The 14,880-nt window shown below is 43.0% G+C and overlaps 1 protein-coding gene across 1 annotated transcript in view; it reads left to right on the top strand.

Moving 5' to 3' along the window:
* Positions 1–14,880, top strand: part of CCDC13 (coiled-coil domain containing 13) — a 103,846-nt gene that overhangs the window by 21,771 nt on the left and 67,195 nt on the right. Inside the window, 3 exon segments of the mRNA XM_036739621.1 lie at positions 6,703–6,819; positions 8,429–8,533; positions 11,122–11,280. Of these exon segments, the coding sequence (XP_036595516.1) occupies positions 6,703–6,819; positions 8,429–8,533; positions 11,122–11,280 (381 nt within the window).

Here is a 14,880-nt window from a genome sequence, read left to right on the forward strand (position 1 = left end):
TTCTTTCGTATGGGTTGTTAATAGTTTGAAAATTCTTATTTGGAGAACTGTTCACATATTTTGACCACTTATTTCTTGGGGAATAACTTTTGGTTTTATATATCTGTTAATTGTTTATGTCTCTTGGATACCAAATCCTTAACAGGGCACTTGGGGAATGAATTTTGGTTTTATATATCTGTTAATTGTTTATGTCTCTTGCATACCCAATCTTTAACATGGAAATCTGATATAAAGTTGTTTTTTTTCCATTCAGTTGCTCCCCTTCTCACATTGATTGTATTTGTGCAGAAGGTGTCCAGTTAAGAATCAATCTCCTATTCATAGCTATAAAAGATATACGATCTGTCTCTCTTCTAAATTTTTATTGTATAATCTTTAATATTAAGGTCATGTGGCCATTTAGAATGCGTTACAAAATATGGTGAAAGGTATTAATTTAAGCCTAATTTCTGCCAGGCTGTTTTCCATTTTTCTGGCAGTTTTTTTTTAATCATGCCATGAGTCCATATCAGTTTATCTGAGATTCTTATGGACTCTTTTTTCATAGGGTAAGATTTGCCTGCTGGCCTAGAAATCCTGAGTAATCAACCCCAAGTGCTTAATCCCTTTTTGGGAGCTGTACACTTCTTTGAGGCTTTTCTGAATTTATTTTAATTTTAAAATAGCAAAGTTTTTTCCATGACGGATGCATTTAGACATTCAGTTGGGTATTTCTCTTGGGTTGAAAGGGGATCCCAGGAAATATTGTGGGTACCCTATGCATTGCAAGGACCCAGAGGAATTTTTATCCCAGGATTAAACTTGGTCTGTGAATGTGAATCCAAAGCAGTATAGATCCTTTAATGGGAGCGGGAAAAGGATGAGTGCCTTAGCCCCTTCTGGGTCCAGCAGGCCTGTGTTATTACACAAGCACCAAGACAAAATGATTTGGTTTCTTACCTAAAGGGTGAGGAGATGACTTCAAGTCAGCCGTGGGGACCTTAATCCCTATGGAGAGAGCCTCATGTTTTCTGGCAGCTTTATAGGGATCAAGCTTTCTCCTTGAAGGGGGAAGTTTGATTTCCCTTTTTCCTTTTTCTTCCTGTCTTTTGGGTGGCGCAGGCCTTTGTACTCACTGAGGTAGAGGATATGTTTCATAAAATGGTGTCTGCTTTGTTAAAAGCACCTATTGGGAAGTGAGTGTGATTACAAGGCCCACTAATCCCGGTGAAAGAATGCTAGGTTCTGGATTGTTTGTGAACCATACTGCATGGACTTTGCCAAAAAGCATCACTGTTGATTTTCTGAGGACAGCAAATTATTAGCCGGGGGAAGGAGGGGTTAAAGGATTTTCCTCCAACACTACAACAAGGTGTGAAGAAGTTCCTTAACCAGCCTGAGAGGATTATAGAGTCTTGGCCACTGAGTGAAGGGAACTGATTCCACATTATAAACACCTAGTAACTTACTGAAAGCATCAGCACTCTGCAGACAGACACGAACAGAAAGTGGCCACTTCTGGAGGAAGGAAGCCACTTCCAGGAGGCATCCGAGAAGGGACCTACCTGTGCACCCAAAAGAATTAGCCTTGGCAACCAAGAGTTAGAGCTGTGAGGACTCTACAAAGAAAGAGAGGATTTTCAGATCTTGAAGTGTTGGAGTTGTAAGTTACCCTGGTGCACATGTGTTCCTGTGTGTGCACTTCACTACCAATGTTCTCTTAGTGTCTGTGCTTCCATTAGATGCTACATTAGTGGGAGTACACACCCTAAGTTTGCTTTGTGGCTGCTGATCTTACCATGCCACCTGAGTAAATGCCTTCTTTGAAAGGTAATTGTGTGGATCAGCTGACTGTCCAAGGGCAGCACACGGTGGAGGCTTGTGCGTGCTCACAGGGCACACTCTAGAATCTAGGGCTAGCAGCTACCCTCTGAAGACTCAGCCTTTGAGTTTGAGTGCCAGTTCAAGTGCACCTGAGGGGAGAATCCCAGAAAGGATGCTAAATAAGTGTTCTGAAAGACCGGGTACGCAGTAAAATGTTCAAAGAGTTCAGTCCACTAGCTTTTCTAGTGGAGTGGTTGTGTGATGTAGTGGAAAGAATATTGGATTCCGAGTGGAGATCTGGCACATGTCATTGTAGAATTAAGAAAAAGACTTTTGAGATAATCTAGTCCATCCCCTCCAGTTCATAGATGAAAAACTGAGGCACAGAGAGAAGAAATGGCTTGTCCTAAATCACATAACTGACTAGTCAACAGCAGCTGGACTCATGGAGTACATGCATGGGAGCGGGGGAGGTGAAGCAGGAGCTAGGGTGGGGGGCAGATAGAACCAACTGCTTTTCTCTTGATCATCCATTCCCCCACTGGGGCCCTTTTTTAGGAGTCAGAAGCTCAGGGGAATGTCCCTGCAGTTCATCCATAACTCTGTATCCACCAACATGTTTGACCAAGTTGGTAGAAATACAGTTTCTACATGCACGTGAGCCAATCTCCCTTTCCTTCGAGAGAGTGAGTAAGCAAGGACGTGGCACATGGCAGGGACTCTGGGAAGATGGACGACCTTGCAAGCTCCCTGAGAGCAAAGAACCCCATTTTATCTGAACTCTGTATCCTCCTCAGCATCCAGTATAGGCAGTTGGTGGTGCTGTGGACAGAGCGCTGGGTCTGGAGTCGGGAAGACAGGAATTCACATCCAGCCTCAGATGCTTCCTAGCTGTGTGACCCTGGACAAGTCACTTACCTTCTGTCTCCCTCAGTTTCCTCAACTGTAAACTGAAGACAATTACAGTACCCACCTCAGGGTTGTTGTGAGGATCAAAAGAGGTACTGTTTGTATAGTGCTTAGCACAGTGCCTGGAATGGAGCTGATTACCTTCCCTTCCCTCTTCCCCAGAGTAGGGCTCAGCGTATAGCAGATTTTTAATGCGTAGTTGTTGACTAGCTTAATAAAGATCCCCAAAAGGTTACAAACAGATGTATGTGTGTATGTATATGTGTGTGTGTGTGTGTGTGTGTGTGTGTGTGTGTGTGTAGCTCTGAGGATGCTTAACTCCCGTTTTCACTGATGAGGTGAGAGCTGAAGCGAGGCCGTATCTACCACTCAGGGCCCTAGGGCTACTCTCTTCTAGCCTAGACTCTGATGTGTTCTCTCCCATATCAGCTGCCAATGATTAGCACCCCATTTAATGTCACCTATTAAGATTGACATTAACTTGCTTTTACAAGGAGATATTTATTGAGAAGACAGGACAAGGATAGAAGCATAAACGTTACCCCTTAACACCTAGGGGCGCACTCTCCCCTCTACCACCTCATCCATTCCCAGGGAGAATGAGCTTAAACATGAAGTGGGTTTTTTAAAAAAATTATTTTTTTATAGAACAATACAAGCATTTCCATAACATAGTATAATTTTTTAAAAAAAGATAACGGAAGCAATTTCTACAAAGCATTTATCATCCTAGGTTCAGTTCTGAAGGCAGCATTACTTTTCCTTCTTAGATGATCCCGCACATGTAGAATCCCTGCATGTTCTCTAGGCTGGGGAGCCTGGCCCTTCGATTGCATGACTTTTTGGGTGCAGACTCCCCAGCTGCCTTCTCAGGGCGGGCTCAGCAGACAGAGTGAGCCCAGCAAGCTCCGGGGATGGGGCTCCCCTTGGCCAGGCAGACTCTATCATGTCCATAAACTCAGTTTCCTTGTTGGAGCACCTACTATGATAAAACAGCTCCTATTTCTATAGCATTTTAAGACTTCCAAGGTACTTTCCCCATAATAATTCCATGAGGCGGGTGGAACAAATAATATCCTCATTAAAGAGACAAAAAAACACCAACCCCCAAAACAATCTGGAGGATCAAAGAGATAATGCGATTTCACATAGATAGATACTAAATATTGGAACCAGGATAGGAAAGTAGTGCTCTGCTTCTGATGCTAGACCCAGAGCCCTGTCCATTCTACCACACTCCCTTTCTCTGGGCCCAGCAGTGCTAAGTATTAAAACCCCCTGCTGTCACAGGTCATTGCTAAGTGGGGAAAAGCAGGGGGCTGGAGGAGAGAGCCTTAATGACTTGGTTCATAAGTGTATTTTTCCGTTGATAAGTGTTTGATCCAAGGCTTTGATCAGATCTCCACAGACCAAGGAACGGAACAGTCCTCAGGAGAAGCGCTATTATCAAATTTAGGATCAGTAATAGTGATCTGAACTCTGGAGGCTTAGAAAAGTCAGATAAATGTTCAAGAATGGAGAACTCCCTCCTGAGGCCAACTAGGTTCCAAACTTACTGAATTTCCACTTTCATTCTCCACTCAGGGCTTTGGGTAATCGTGTTACACAAGGCATTGTCTACTGTATCTCTGCTACATAGAGACCTCTATTTAATGTCTTATCAGAAAAGTGACGTTGAACTGCGCATTTCTCTTATCCAGTGTTCCCTTCTCATCATACAATAGTGTGAACATGAAGGGGAATTTGTACTTTTGACTTCTCAGTCAAACTGGATTACTAACTGTTTCTTGATCTTGCTTCCTCTTCATATCTCCCTTCCCCTTCCCCTCCTTCTGTGCACTTTGTGCTACATAGTAAATAGCATGCCAAAATGTTAAGATTAGGAAAATACCGTTTTCCCCCGTTGTAAAGTGCTAGTCACTTCTAGCTTTAAAACCAGTAGTCTGTGAGTATTGAAGTTATAGTGACCCTGCATCATCCCGAAAAGGTTAATCCATGTTCGATGCCCTCCATTTAAAAAGGCAGAAATATGCATTACACTTTTTAGAAAGATTTCCATTCAAAATATTGAGCATTTCCAAAAAATGGTAGTTGAAGGGGCAAATCCTCAGCTTTCTGGGAAACTTAACCATTTAATATAACTTATCCCTTAAGACCACTGGAGAGATGAATGGAAAGATAATCAGTTGATTAGTCTTCCTTATTCATCACATATAAAAGCAGTGACAGAAAAAGGAGGGTGAGGCCTAGGTTGTAGAGCCTCAGTACTGCCAGAGAACCAAGTCCTACCCAGATTTTCCATTCTCTAGGGAGTGAGGACTTGTATTTCTGATTTGGAAATTACCTCTACAATGAAATTTTTTAGCATGTGGGTCTGATGTTAGAGGATTAATTTCCTTTTTCTTTTCATTGTCAATGAAAAGAAATTAGTTTGGAAAGGATAATAGGATAGGATAGGATAGGATAGGATAGGATAGGATAGGATAGGATAATACCTCACATATAGAACAGAAGCTCATATTCTCATATTTTTATAGCAGTTGGAGCCTTGCAAAGCACTTTCTTCCCAACAGTGCTGTGAGGTAGGATCATCGGCTTTTAGAACTGGAACAGATCTTAGAGACCATTAGGGACAATACAATGGTCTTCCAAGGTCGTGAAGTTTTTGCAAAGGGTCCATACCCAGTCATGCATTTTTTTTCTCAGATCAATGGCTAGCAATAGTACAACTCCTACTATTTCAAAGTCTGTAAAAAAAAAATTATGTTAAAAAGCAGTCTTCATTCTTGAAAAGGCTGGAACTGCTGATTGAGTCTAACCTCATTTTACAGACAAGGAAATAGAGTGCAGTGGGGGAAATGCTGGGGATCTGAGTTTGACTCTAGCTTGGATACTCACCACCTGTGGGAATGTGGCCAAGCCATTCAACATTTTTTAGCCTCAGTTTCTGTAAAAGTGAGAGAGTTGAGTTAGGTCTCTAAGGTTCCTTCCAGCTCTAAATCCTATGATCCAAGTGGTAGAAGCAGGACTCAAACCCACATGTTCTGAATCTAAGACCAGCACTTTTACAGTTATTGTATTGCCTTTCCACTAATAATGAAGGAGGAATATATACGTGCGTACATGTGGCTGTACATATGTGAATAGTTCGTACACGTGTGTCTATAATACGTATGCATGTGTGCCCACACACCGCACATATGTCTACACACATGTGCAGATGTACATATCTATATATTTTTGCTGTTTGACTCTTCATGACCCTATTTGAGGTTTTCTTGGCAAAGATACTGAAGTGGTTTGCCATTTTCTTCTCCAGCTTGTTTTGTGATATTATGTTTGCATAAATGTATGTATACACGTACATGTTAGGACATATGTATGTTTCAGGGCATCCCAGAAATCCATATATATATGCATACATATCTATTTATATATGTATGTATGTATGTGTATACACACACATACTTCCATACTATAGATGTTAAAAGAGTGCTGGACTTGGAATTTTAATACCTGGGCTCCACCCCTCTTACAAGCTGTGCCAAGTTGTTTGGGGTTCTCAAGGACTCAATTTCATCGTCTTTAAAATGAAGGGATTGAATTTGGTCCCCTCTAACTCAAAATTCTTTTTTAAAGCATTATTACTGCTACTAATGAAAGTCTATTATAATTTTAGGACATTAAAAAATCTGGTAGAGGTGGTATAGAGTGGCATTGGATTTGGAGCCAGAGGGACCTGGTTTTGAGACCCAGCTGTGGTACTTCTTCCTGTGTCCCATGGGATGAGTCACTTTCTGCTGGCTTATCTGTAAAATGAGGAGGTGGGACCACATGACAAGAGGAAGCTCTAAATTTTGTGCTGATCCTATTAAGGCAAACTTTTTTCTTTATTAGTCCTGTCTGGCCTCTTTTCTGCTACCCCTGGGTGCTCAGCATGCTGAATTTGAAAACAAATTCCTTCTCCATTTCTTTTTTTTCCTTAAGGCCGAAAATCCAGAGGTGAAAACTTTGCAAGACAAGCTGACGTCAGCAAACTTTAAGATCACAGAATTTCGCAACCAGATCCAGACCATCAAACAGGAACTCAAAGTTGCACAAAAGGTATCTCTGAGCTTCTTCTTGTCGTCATAGGCCTCACCTTGGCCTTGAGAAGGGCAAACCAGAGACGGCTCTTTTTTTGTTTTCCTGTATTATAGCCAAGCTCAGTTGAATTCCTAGGAGAGCAAGATTCAAGGGAGACCAGAACAATAGGTTGTATTTAGAAGTAGAAAATATTCAGTCACGTGGAAATCAGGCCGTTCTTGCTGGGCATGTCTCAAGATGCACTGACCTATTTTCCACAGTCTCTATTGACTCATTCAGTTTGATGCCTGAGGGATCTAGTGTCTCTCCCCAGTCCACAACTTCATGGTCTCTTAGGCACTGAACACACATTCACCCTCTTTGCCCCTACCCCAAGTTCCGTTGTCTCTTATACTTAGAATGTGCTAATCGTTGTCAAATAAATGTCCAAATTTGTTGTAGGAAACCACCTTTGGCATGGTAAATTGCTCCAGAAATGTGAGGTTTGGATATGTCACTGGGTCTATTTGATTTATTTTGTTGACCTTTTTTTGGGTTTCTTTTACTTGATAACAGCAACTACAGCAATAATTATAATAAAAGCTTCATTTCTACAACACTTCACAGTTTTCAAAGTACTTTCTTCATAACAACCCTGTGAGCCCATATGTTTATCTCAGTTTTACAGAAATGAGAAACGGAGGCCCAGAGAAGGGCAGATTTGCCTGAGGTCACGTGGCTAGTAAGTGGCAAAGTCGATGCTCTGACTAAATCCAGGGCATTTTCCCTTACACTAAAAGGTTCATTTCTAAAGAAAGTGTGCAGAGTTGGAATTAGGTCCCAATTGGTTTGTTATTTATTTTCATTTAAATAGTGATTGCAACTAGAATTCTTTAGAGTCTTTCCTCTCTGCTGGAGCTTTTTATATTAGCCAAGATTTCTGAAACAGTCTTCTATTGTGGAAACAAGCTGAAAAAGCTTTGTATACATGGCTTGGTTTCAGTCGACAGGCATTAAAGAGGCCAAGTTTATAAATCGAAGCATACTTTTTCAGATTTGAAACCTCAAGTCAGCTCTGGGCACAGACCTTCATTGATGTTGCTGTTTGGTCCCCCTCAAAAGCTCCCGACAATTTCACCCTAGTATACCAGATTGACATGTTCTGTTCCCTCTTCATTTGCCTCTGCTTAGAAATGGCCATCCATTTGTCTTTGCCTGATTCTACACTCTGTGACAGAGGGGATGTGGGGCCAAAGCTTTGCAAATACACCATGTGGAATGCACTTCCTGTAATTATCCAGAATTAGCCAAGGTTGAGGCAAAATGGGAAACAGGTTGAAAGAAACACAAGCATTTGCCATGGCCAAGTTTATGTTTAATCTGTCGTGTATTGGGGGAAATGAGTTGGAGTTGGAAAGAAAGCTTTCTTCTCTATCTGGGGTTTAAGGTTATTTGTGCTGAGCCCTGGCAGTTGGGTATGGGGCAATGCCTAGGCATTCTGGGTATCTATCAGGTGGTTAGCCATCTCCTCTACCCTCACACTCTGTTAGCCTTGTCCCTGAACCCAGTGGAGCAGTGATATGAAAGGTGGTCAGCTGGGGTTCACATGCAGCAATGGGCACTAATTCCACTGGGCCCTGATTTGTAGGTTTTAGCAAGTGAAGTTGGGGAGGACGTCAACATTCAGCAGCTGTTATCATCCCCTGGGACTTGGCGTGGTCGGGCCCAGCAGATTCTCGTTTTGCAGAGCAAGGTGAGTTATGGCTCTGTGTTCTCTTGTTCGTAACTTGTAGGTAATTTTTTAAAAAGCTTATTAGAGTGTTCCTGTTTTTCCAGCGGGTTGATTGTCCCAGCTAGAATGTTAGGAGTAGAATAACCCCCATTTCCCCAGTGTTGTACCTCTCAAAGTGCTCCAGTCCTCACCACCGCCATGGGAAGAAGGCAGTCGTAGGGCCCTCCTTCCACATCCATAGCACTTTGAGCTCCTCTTTCACAATGGTCCTGCGAGGTGGGTGGCAGGAATATTTCAGGTGAGAAAGTGAAGTGGCCTTGCCCATAGTCACCCAGCTAGCAGAACTGGGGCTGAAAACCTAGGGCCCACCAACTCCAAATCCAGTGCCCTCCCAGCCCCAGGCAGTGGACATCAGAGACTCATGGAGTAGTGCTGTGGATGATATTCACATAATCCTATTAAGGATTAGTTATCCCAATTTGTTGTTACAATCAAGCATTTCTTTCCAAAGAAGCTGCATTGTGCAGAGGAGAGAATGCTGAAATTGGACTCTAATGACCTGGGTTCAAGTCCTGGCTCTTCCAGATGTGCCCTCAGACGAGTCACTTCTCTCTGAGCTGCAGTTTCCTTCTCTGTAAAATGAGAAGGTTGGACCAGAAGACTTCTGAGGTCCTTGCCAGCTCTAAATACTATTCGATTTAAGTCAACAAGTATTTCTGAGGGTCAACTATATGCCCATTGGCAGTGGGGATACAGAGACAAAGTGAAGCAGACTTTCATTCTGTTGGGGCAAACATATACAAATGTAAATTAATACATAATTTCCAGGAGAAGGGCATAGGCCAAAAGGCAGTTTTCCCACAATAGACCAGAGACTTTTGAAGGCTGGAGAAAAGAGGTTTAGAGCATCTGAGGTATGGGGTTGACAAGGCTCAGTACAGAAGTATGGTTGACAATGGGCCCCTGGCTTAGGCAGCCTGCAGCCCAGCATCCCAGGCTTTCTGAGGGGAACCTTGGGTTCCTCTGCGTGCAGGAGGGCCTCCCAGGAGCAAAGGCTAACTTAATTCAATCCCCAGTTTCTTGCAGGGGTAGGCACAATGCAGGCAGGGCTTGGTGGAGTCCTGGGGCCAGATTAGTTGCAGGGATGTTAGGCATATTTGAGGTACTTCTGCTCAGGCAGGTCAGCTCTCCTTTAAGACTCATTCTAGTGTCCATCCTAGGACCTTAGTTCTTGGACCCAAGCTAATTTCCCTTAGTCTTTGAAGGGATGATTATGGCTAACAGCTTCAGGCCAAATTCTCTATCTCAGGATGTCTACAGGGGCCCAAAGAGTGGACTATATATGTATATATATATGTGTGTGTGTGTATATATGTATAGTAACAATGGGTCTTTCTAAGTAATTTGCCCAGATTTCCTGTAGTTGGTTGGTTTCAATTACCCAATACAACAAATTCAATCTTTTTATTTTGGGGCATAGCTCGTTTTTCTTTGTCAGTCTCTTGAGAATAGATCTGTAGGGGCTGTAGAGTGTATAATGTCTTAGTTAGAAGGGAACTTAGAACATAGAACGTTAGACCTGGAAGGGAGTTTATAACATAGATACAACATAGACTGTCAGAGCTAAAAGAGACCTTAGAACACAGAATATCTGAGCTGGATGAGATTTAGAACACAGAATGTCAGAGGGAGCTCAGAAAGGAGCTCAGAACATAGAATGTCAGAGCCAGAAGGGAGCTCAGAACATAGAATGTCAGAGCTGGAAAGGACCTTAGAACATAGAATGTCATACGTGGGAGAGACTTAGAACACAGAGTATCAGAGCTGGAAGGGACCTTAGTACAGAGAATGTCTGAGCTGGAAGAGACCTGAGAACATAGAATTTCAGGGTTGGAAGAGAGTTTAGAACTGTCAGAGGTAGAAGAGACAGAACATAGAATGTAAGAGCTGGAAGGGACCTTAGGACATAGATCGTAGAATGTCTTAGCCAGAAGGGAGTCAGAGGTCTTCTAGCTCATCTGTCCCATGTTATAGATGATGAAACCCACTCTGCAAAGAGAGGACTTGCTTGTCCAGGGTCACACAGTTAGCGTATTACAAAGTTTGGACTGGTGCCCAGATCTTGGGCCTCTTTACTTTACCCCTGCCATTTGTGAGTAGTTGCACACACTGCAGTTTGGGTTCAAGGACAGACCTCTCTGACCTTGGGGTGGCCTGGCTGCATATGGCTCCTGAGAGCTTCTCCTGTGGGCTTTGAATTTTATCAATGCTGTGCTTCAAGCTAATGTGCCTTTGAAAGATTTAAAATGATATTATAGAGACATATGAAGTAGCTATAACCAGAGTAACAGAAAAAAAACCCTTTTCCTAGTCATATATGAAAACTTAGGAGGTGGGAATGGGATTTACCACTCTTCTTTGTCAATGATACTGGTGAATTTTAGTTCCTACCTTTCTTGGTCAAGCTTGTTCAATTTGCACATTTGACAGGCACCCTGGTGGAACATTATGCCATTTTTCTTTTATTGGGTCAAACTGACGTGCTCACTGGTAGGGCCTTTTGGCTCAGACCTATACCTGTGGAACTTTATTTTTATGTTCTCTCACAGATTCGAGAGCTTGAGAATCAATTAGGTTCAATCCGGAACCGGTCCATTAATAACGAGGAGGAGATGCCAAACCACTCAGAAACAAAGAAATTTTCAGCCCAAGAGAAAAACCTATTAAAGATCCGTATCTTGGAGAAAGAAAAAAAAGATGCATTAGAGGTAAAAAAGAGCTTCTGTGGCTGGGATTCCAAGGATTTAAGCTAGATACTTCCAGAGACACTGGAAGCTAGCACTAAGGATGCTTAAGGTTTTATAATACAATAATATCAATGAAACATTTATTAAATACCTATTTATGTACAAAGCATTGTGTGCTGGGTATTGTAGGAAACATAAATCTTAGAAAAGACCTGGTTCTTGCCCTCGTGGAGCTAATAGTCTAGTTTAGGCATAAACTACAAAAACCAATAACTATAATACATAATAGGGCAGCTAGGTGGCAGTGCATAGTGTCAGGCTTAAAGTCAGGAAGACTATCTTCTTGAGTTCAAATCTGGCCTCAGACACTTACTAGCTGTGTGACCCTGGGCAAGTCACTTTACCCTGTTTGCCTCAGTTTCCTCATCTGTAAAATGAGCTGAAGAAGGAAATGGCAAACCACTCCAGTATCTTTGCCAAGAGAACCCCAAATGGGGTCACAGAGTCAGGCACAACTTAACAACAAGAAGTGACACTATACTATACATAAATCAAATTATTTGGTGGGGAGATTTAGGGCTGGAAAGGTCCTTAGAGATTATCTAGTTGAATCCCTCACTTTACAGAGGAAGAAACTGAAGTCCAGAGTGGGGAAGGCACTTACTTGTACTAGGTCACACACAAGATAAGTGACTGAGCTGGGATCCAAACCCAAAGTCCAACCCAAGCCCAATGAAACCAGTTCTCCTCCTGCTGCAGTAGGTGCTTGCTTCCCAGATGTGTGCTCACGCACTTGACCAGCAGCTGTTTGCCAGACTCAGAGCGTACTTGGCCCAAGTGCTATTTAGTGGTTAGAAGGTATGTTTTATGTGACTGAGTCCTAAGGCTACACAGAGAACTACTTGAAATCACTAGTCCAAAGAAGGCCTCTGCCAATCATCCCCATATGAGGTGTACGTGTTGATTTAGCTGAGGTTTATCTGAAGAGATCATTAGCCTAAGACAAGGTATTGGTCACATTTCCCTCCCAAGGGGAAAAAGTGTTTTATTTTGTTTTTGGCGTCTAGATTAGTTTCTGACACCTGACTGGTGCTCCAAGTAGTCATATCTTATTTGCTGTAGAAATTTATTCATTTGACAAACACTTAAGTGTCTATGGTTGGCTTCTAAGCATTATGCTAGGAGCTGGAGGAGTTACAAAATTTAGATACCCCCAGTCTCTGCCCACATGAACTCACAATCCATTTGGGGGACAAGATAAGCAAGAAGGCATTATGCCCACACATAAGCACAGATATCCATAATGTACAAATTACATGATGTGCAAAACAGAAGGCTGAGATCAGGAGAACAAGGTTGTTAGCGGTTGGGGTGGGGCCAGGGAATTGCGGGTCTTCTTGAAGATGGTACCCTTTGAATTGGGCTTTGTCAGCTATGTAGAAAATGACTCAGCACAGAGGGAGGAGAGGCATGCTCCAGGCACAGGAAGCAACCCAAGGCAGTATATGGGAGTCCAGTAGGAGCTGAGAGAAGAGGCGATCCTGTCAAAATGTAGAGGCTATTAACATAAGCATGAAGCTGGACCTCAGAAGTATGGAGGGCTCCTGGCTTGGTGGGGGGAGAAAGTTTTTTTTTAAGCTATCGGGAAAATGTTATCAAAGTCTTGGAGTGGAGACTGACTGGTGTGCTCAGGAGCCAGGAAGAAAACCAGGCTGTAGGGGCAGGATGCTGGAGCAGCGCTAGATAAGCTTGATTAGAGAAGGTGAAGTGGGGTCTCAGGATGTGAGGCTGCTAGGCTGTGACAGCTGGCTCAGAAAGAGCCCTCCCTGGCTTTGGAATGAGAGATGCTGACCTGGCAAAGCGAGCCTGCATTACGTGGACTTTAGTTCTGTGCTGTTACATCAGTGGGTGGCACTATGGAAGGTTCTCGATCTCTTTCTGCTTCTTCCTCCCTTCTCGAAGGGGTGAAGCTGAGTTCTCAGGTCTCACCTGTCTTCCCTTTGGGGGTGGGTGAGGATGCCATCTTATCTTCAGTCATCACCTTCTCCTCCTCACCTCAGTCTTCTCCAGAAATTTAATCAGCCACACCCTATTTCAACAATTACCTTGATTTTATCCTGGGGGCAATGTGATGGCCTTCAGATCCCACCTGGTCCCTTTCTCTGCCCTCTCATGGTATTTGTATAGGACAAAAAGTTATTAGAACAATTACCCTAACTCAGACGCCCACTTTCCCCAAGTTAGGAAAATTTCTAAAATTTGGACAGAGGTTTGCTTCTCTGCTCTAATTTAAGTTTCGCCTGCCCCACCCCCAGCCTTGTGCCACTAATTTTTTTTTTCAGCTTGGCTTATTAAGTCCTAAGTGGAGCAGAGATGTCTCGCTGTTCCTGCTGCTTCAATCATATAAAGCCAGCTCCTTCCTCTTAGTCTGTTGTCTCATAGGTTGTGTGTTCCACTTTCAAAAACTCTCAGGTTCGTGACTTCAAGCCACCTTCTGGATCAGAGATTTCTATAGTCCATGTTCCTCTCAGGACCAAGCCTCAGGACTCAGTCCTCAAATAAAGGGGTTGAGTTGTGCAGTGAGGTGGGAAAGTGTATAGATTGCTAAGTTTGGAATCGGGAAGACTCCTCTGCCTGAGTTCAGATCTGGCCTCAGACACTGGTGTCTGTGTGACCCTGGGCAAGTCACTTCACCCTGTTTGCCTTGGTTTCCTCATCTGTCAAATGAGCTGGAGAAGGAAATGGAAAACTGCTCCAGTATCTCTGCCAAGAAAACCTCAAATGGAGTCATGGAGACTGAACAACAACAGCAAGGGGGTTGAATTAGATTGCCTTCCAACTCTGAAGCCTATGTCCTGTGCCAGACTCTGAATTATGTAGGCAATGGCGGAAGAGGGAGGAGGCCTTTAGATATTTTTAAGTCATAGCTCAACATAAAATTAATATTTTAGGAAAGCTGGCTTGATGTCTTTGTATAGAAATGGATTGGGTGGAGAGAACATTTAGAAAGCTATTGAAGTCCAGCCATGAGGAGGTGGGGGCCTGAACTAGTATGAGAGCTATGGGAATGGAGAGGAAGGAGCAGATGGGACAGACAATTCAACCAACATCAAATGCCTACTTTGTGTAAGGAGGGCAGCTGTATTCCATGACCAGAAACCTCCAGCCAGTCCCAAATCTGCAGTTGTCTCTCCTCAGGGTCTTCTACCACTTCTCCAAATACAATGAGATCAAACAGTAACTGGAAGAATCACAGAACCTAAGAGCTAGAAGAGGGCTTAGAGACCCCCTCACTCACCCGGAGCCAGCCCATTTCACTTTTGGACAGTTCTCACCATTAGGAATGTCATTATTAATAGTGGTGGCAGTAATATCTCATCTCATCTTAATTGAATAAGGTTCACATAGGAGTAGTCTCGGGACAAGTTGCTCTCCTGCTATGATTCTTTTATGGTTAAAGGTTCTGTTCATTGTTGTACAGATGGAAATAAATGACTGCTTTTTCCAATTGAATTTTACCATTTTGGGACATGAGTTAATCTTCTGTAGACTCATTGAAAGCCTGGGTGGGAGAACTTGAGTAGAACTCCCAATAATGGGGATACCGTGTATGTCATCCTG

Source organism: Trichosurus vulpecula, chromosome 9 (assembly GCF_011100635.1).
Source record: "Trichosurus vulpecula isolate mTriVul1 chromosome 9, mTriVul1.pri, whole genome shotgun sequence".
Lineage (NCBI taxonomy): Eukaryota > Metazoa > Chordata > Mammalia > Diprotodontia > Phalangeridae > Trichosurus > Trichosurus vulpecula.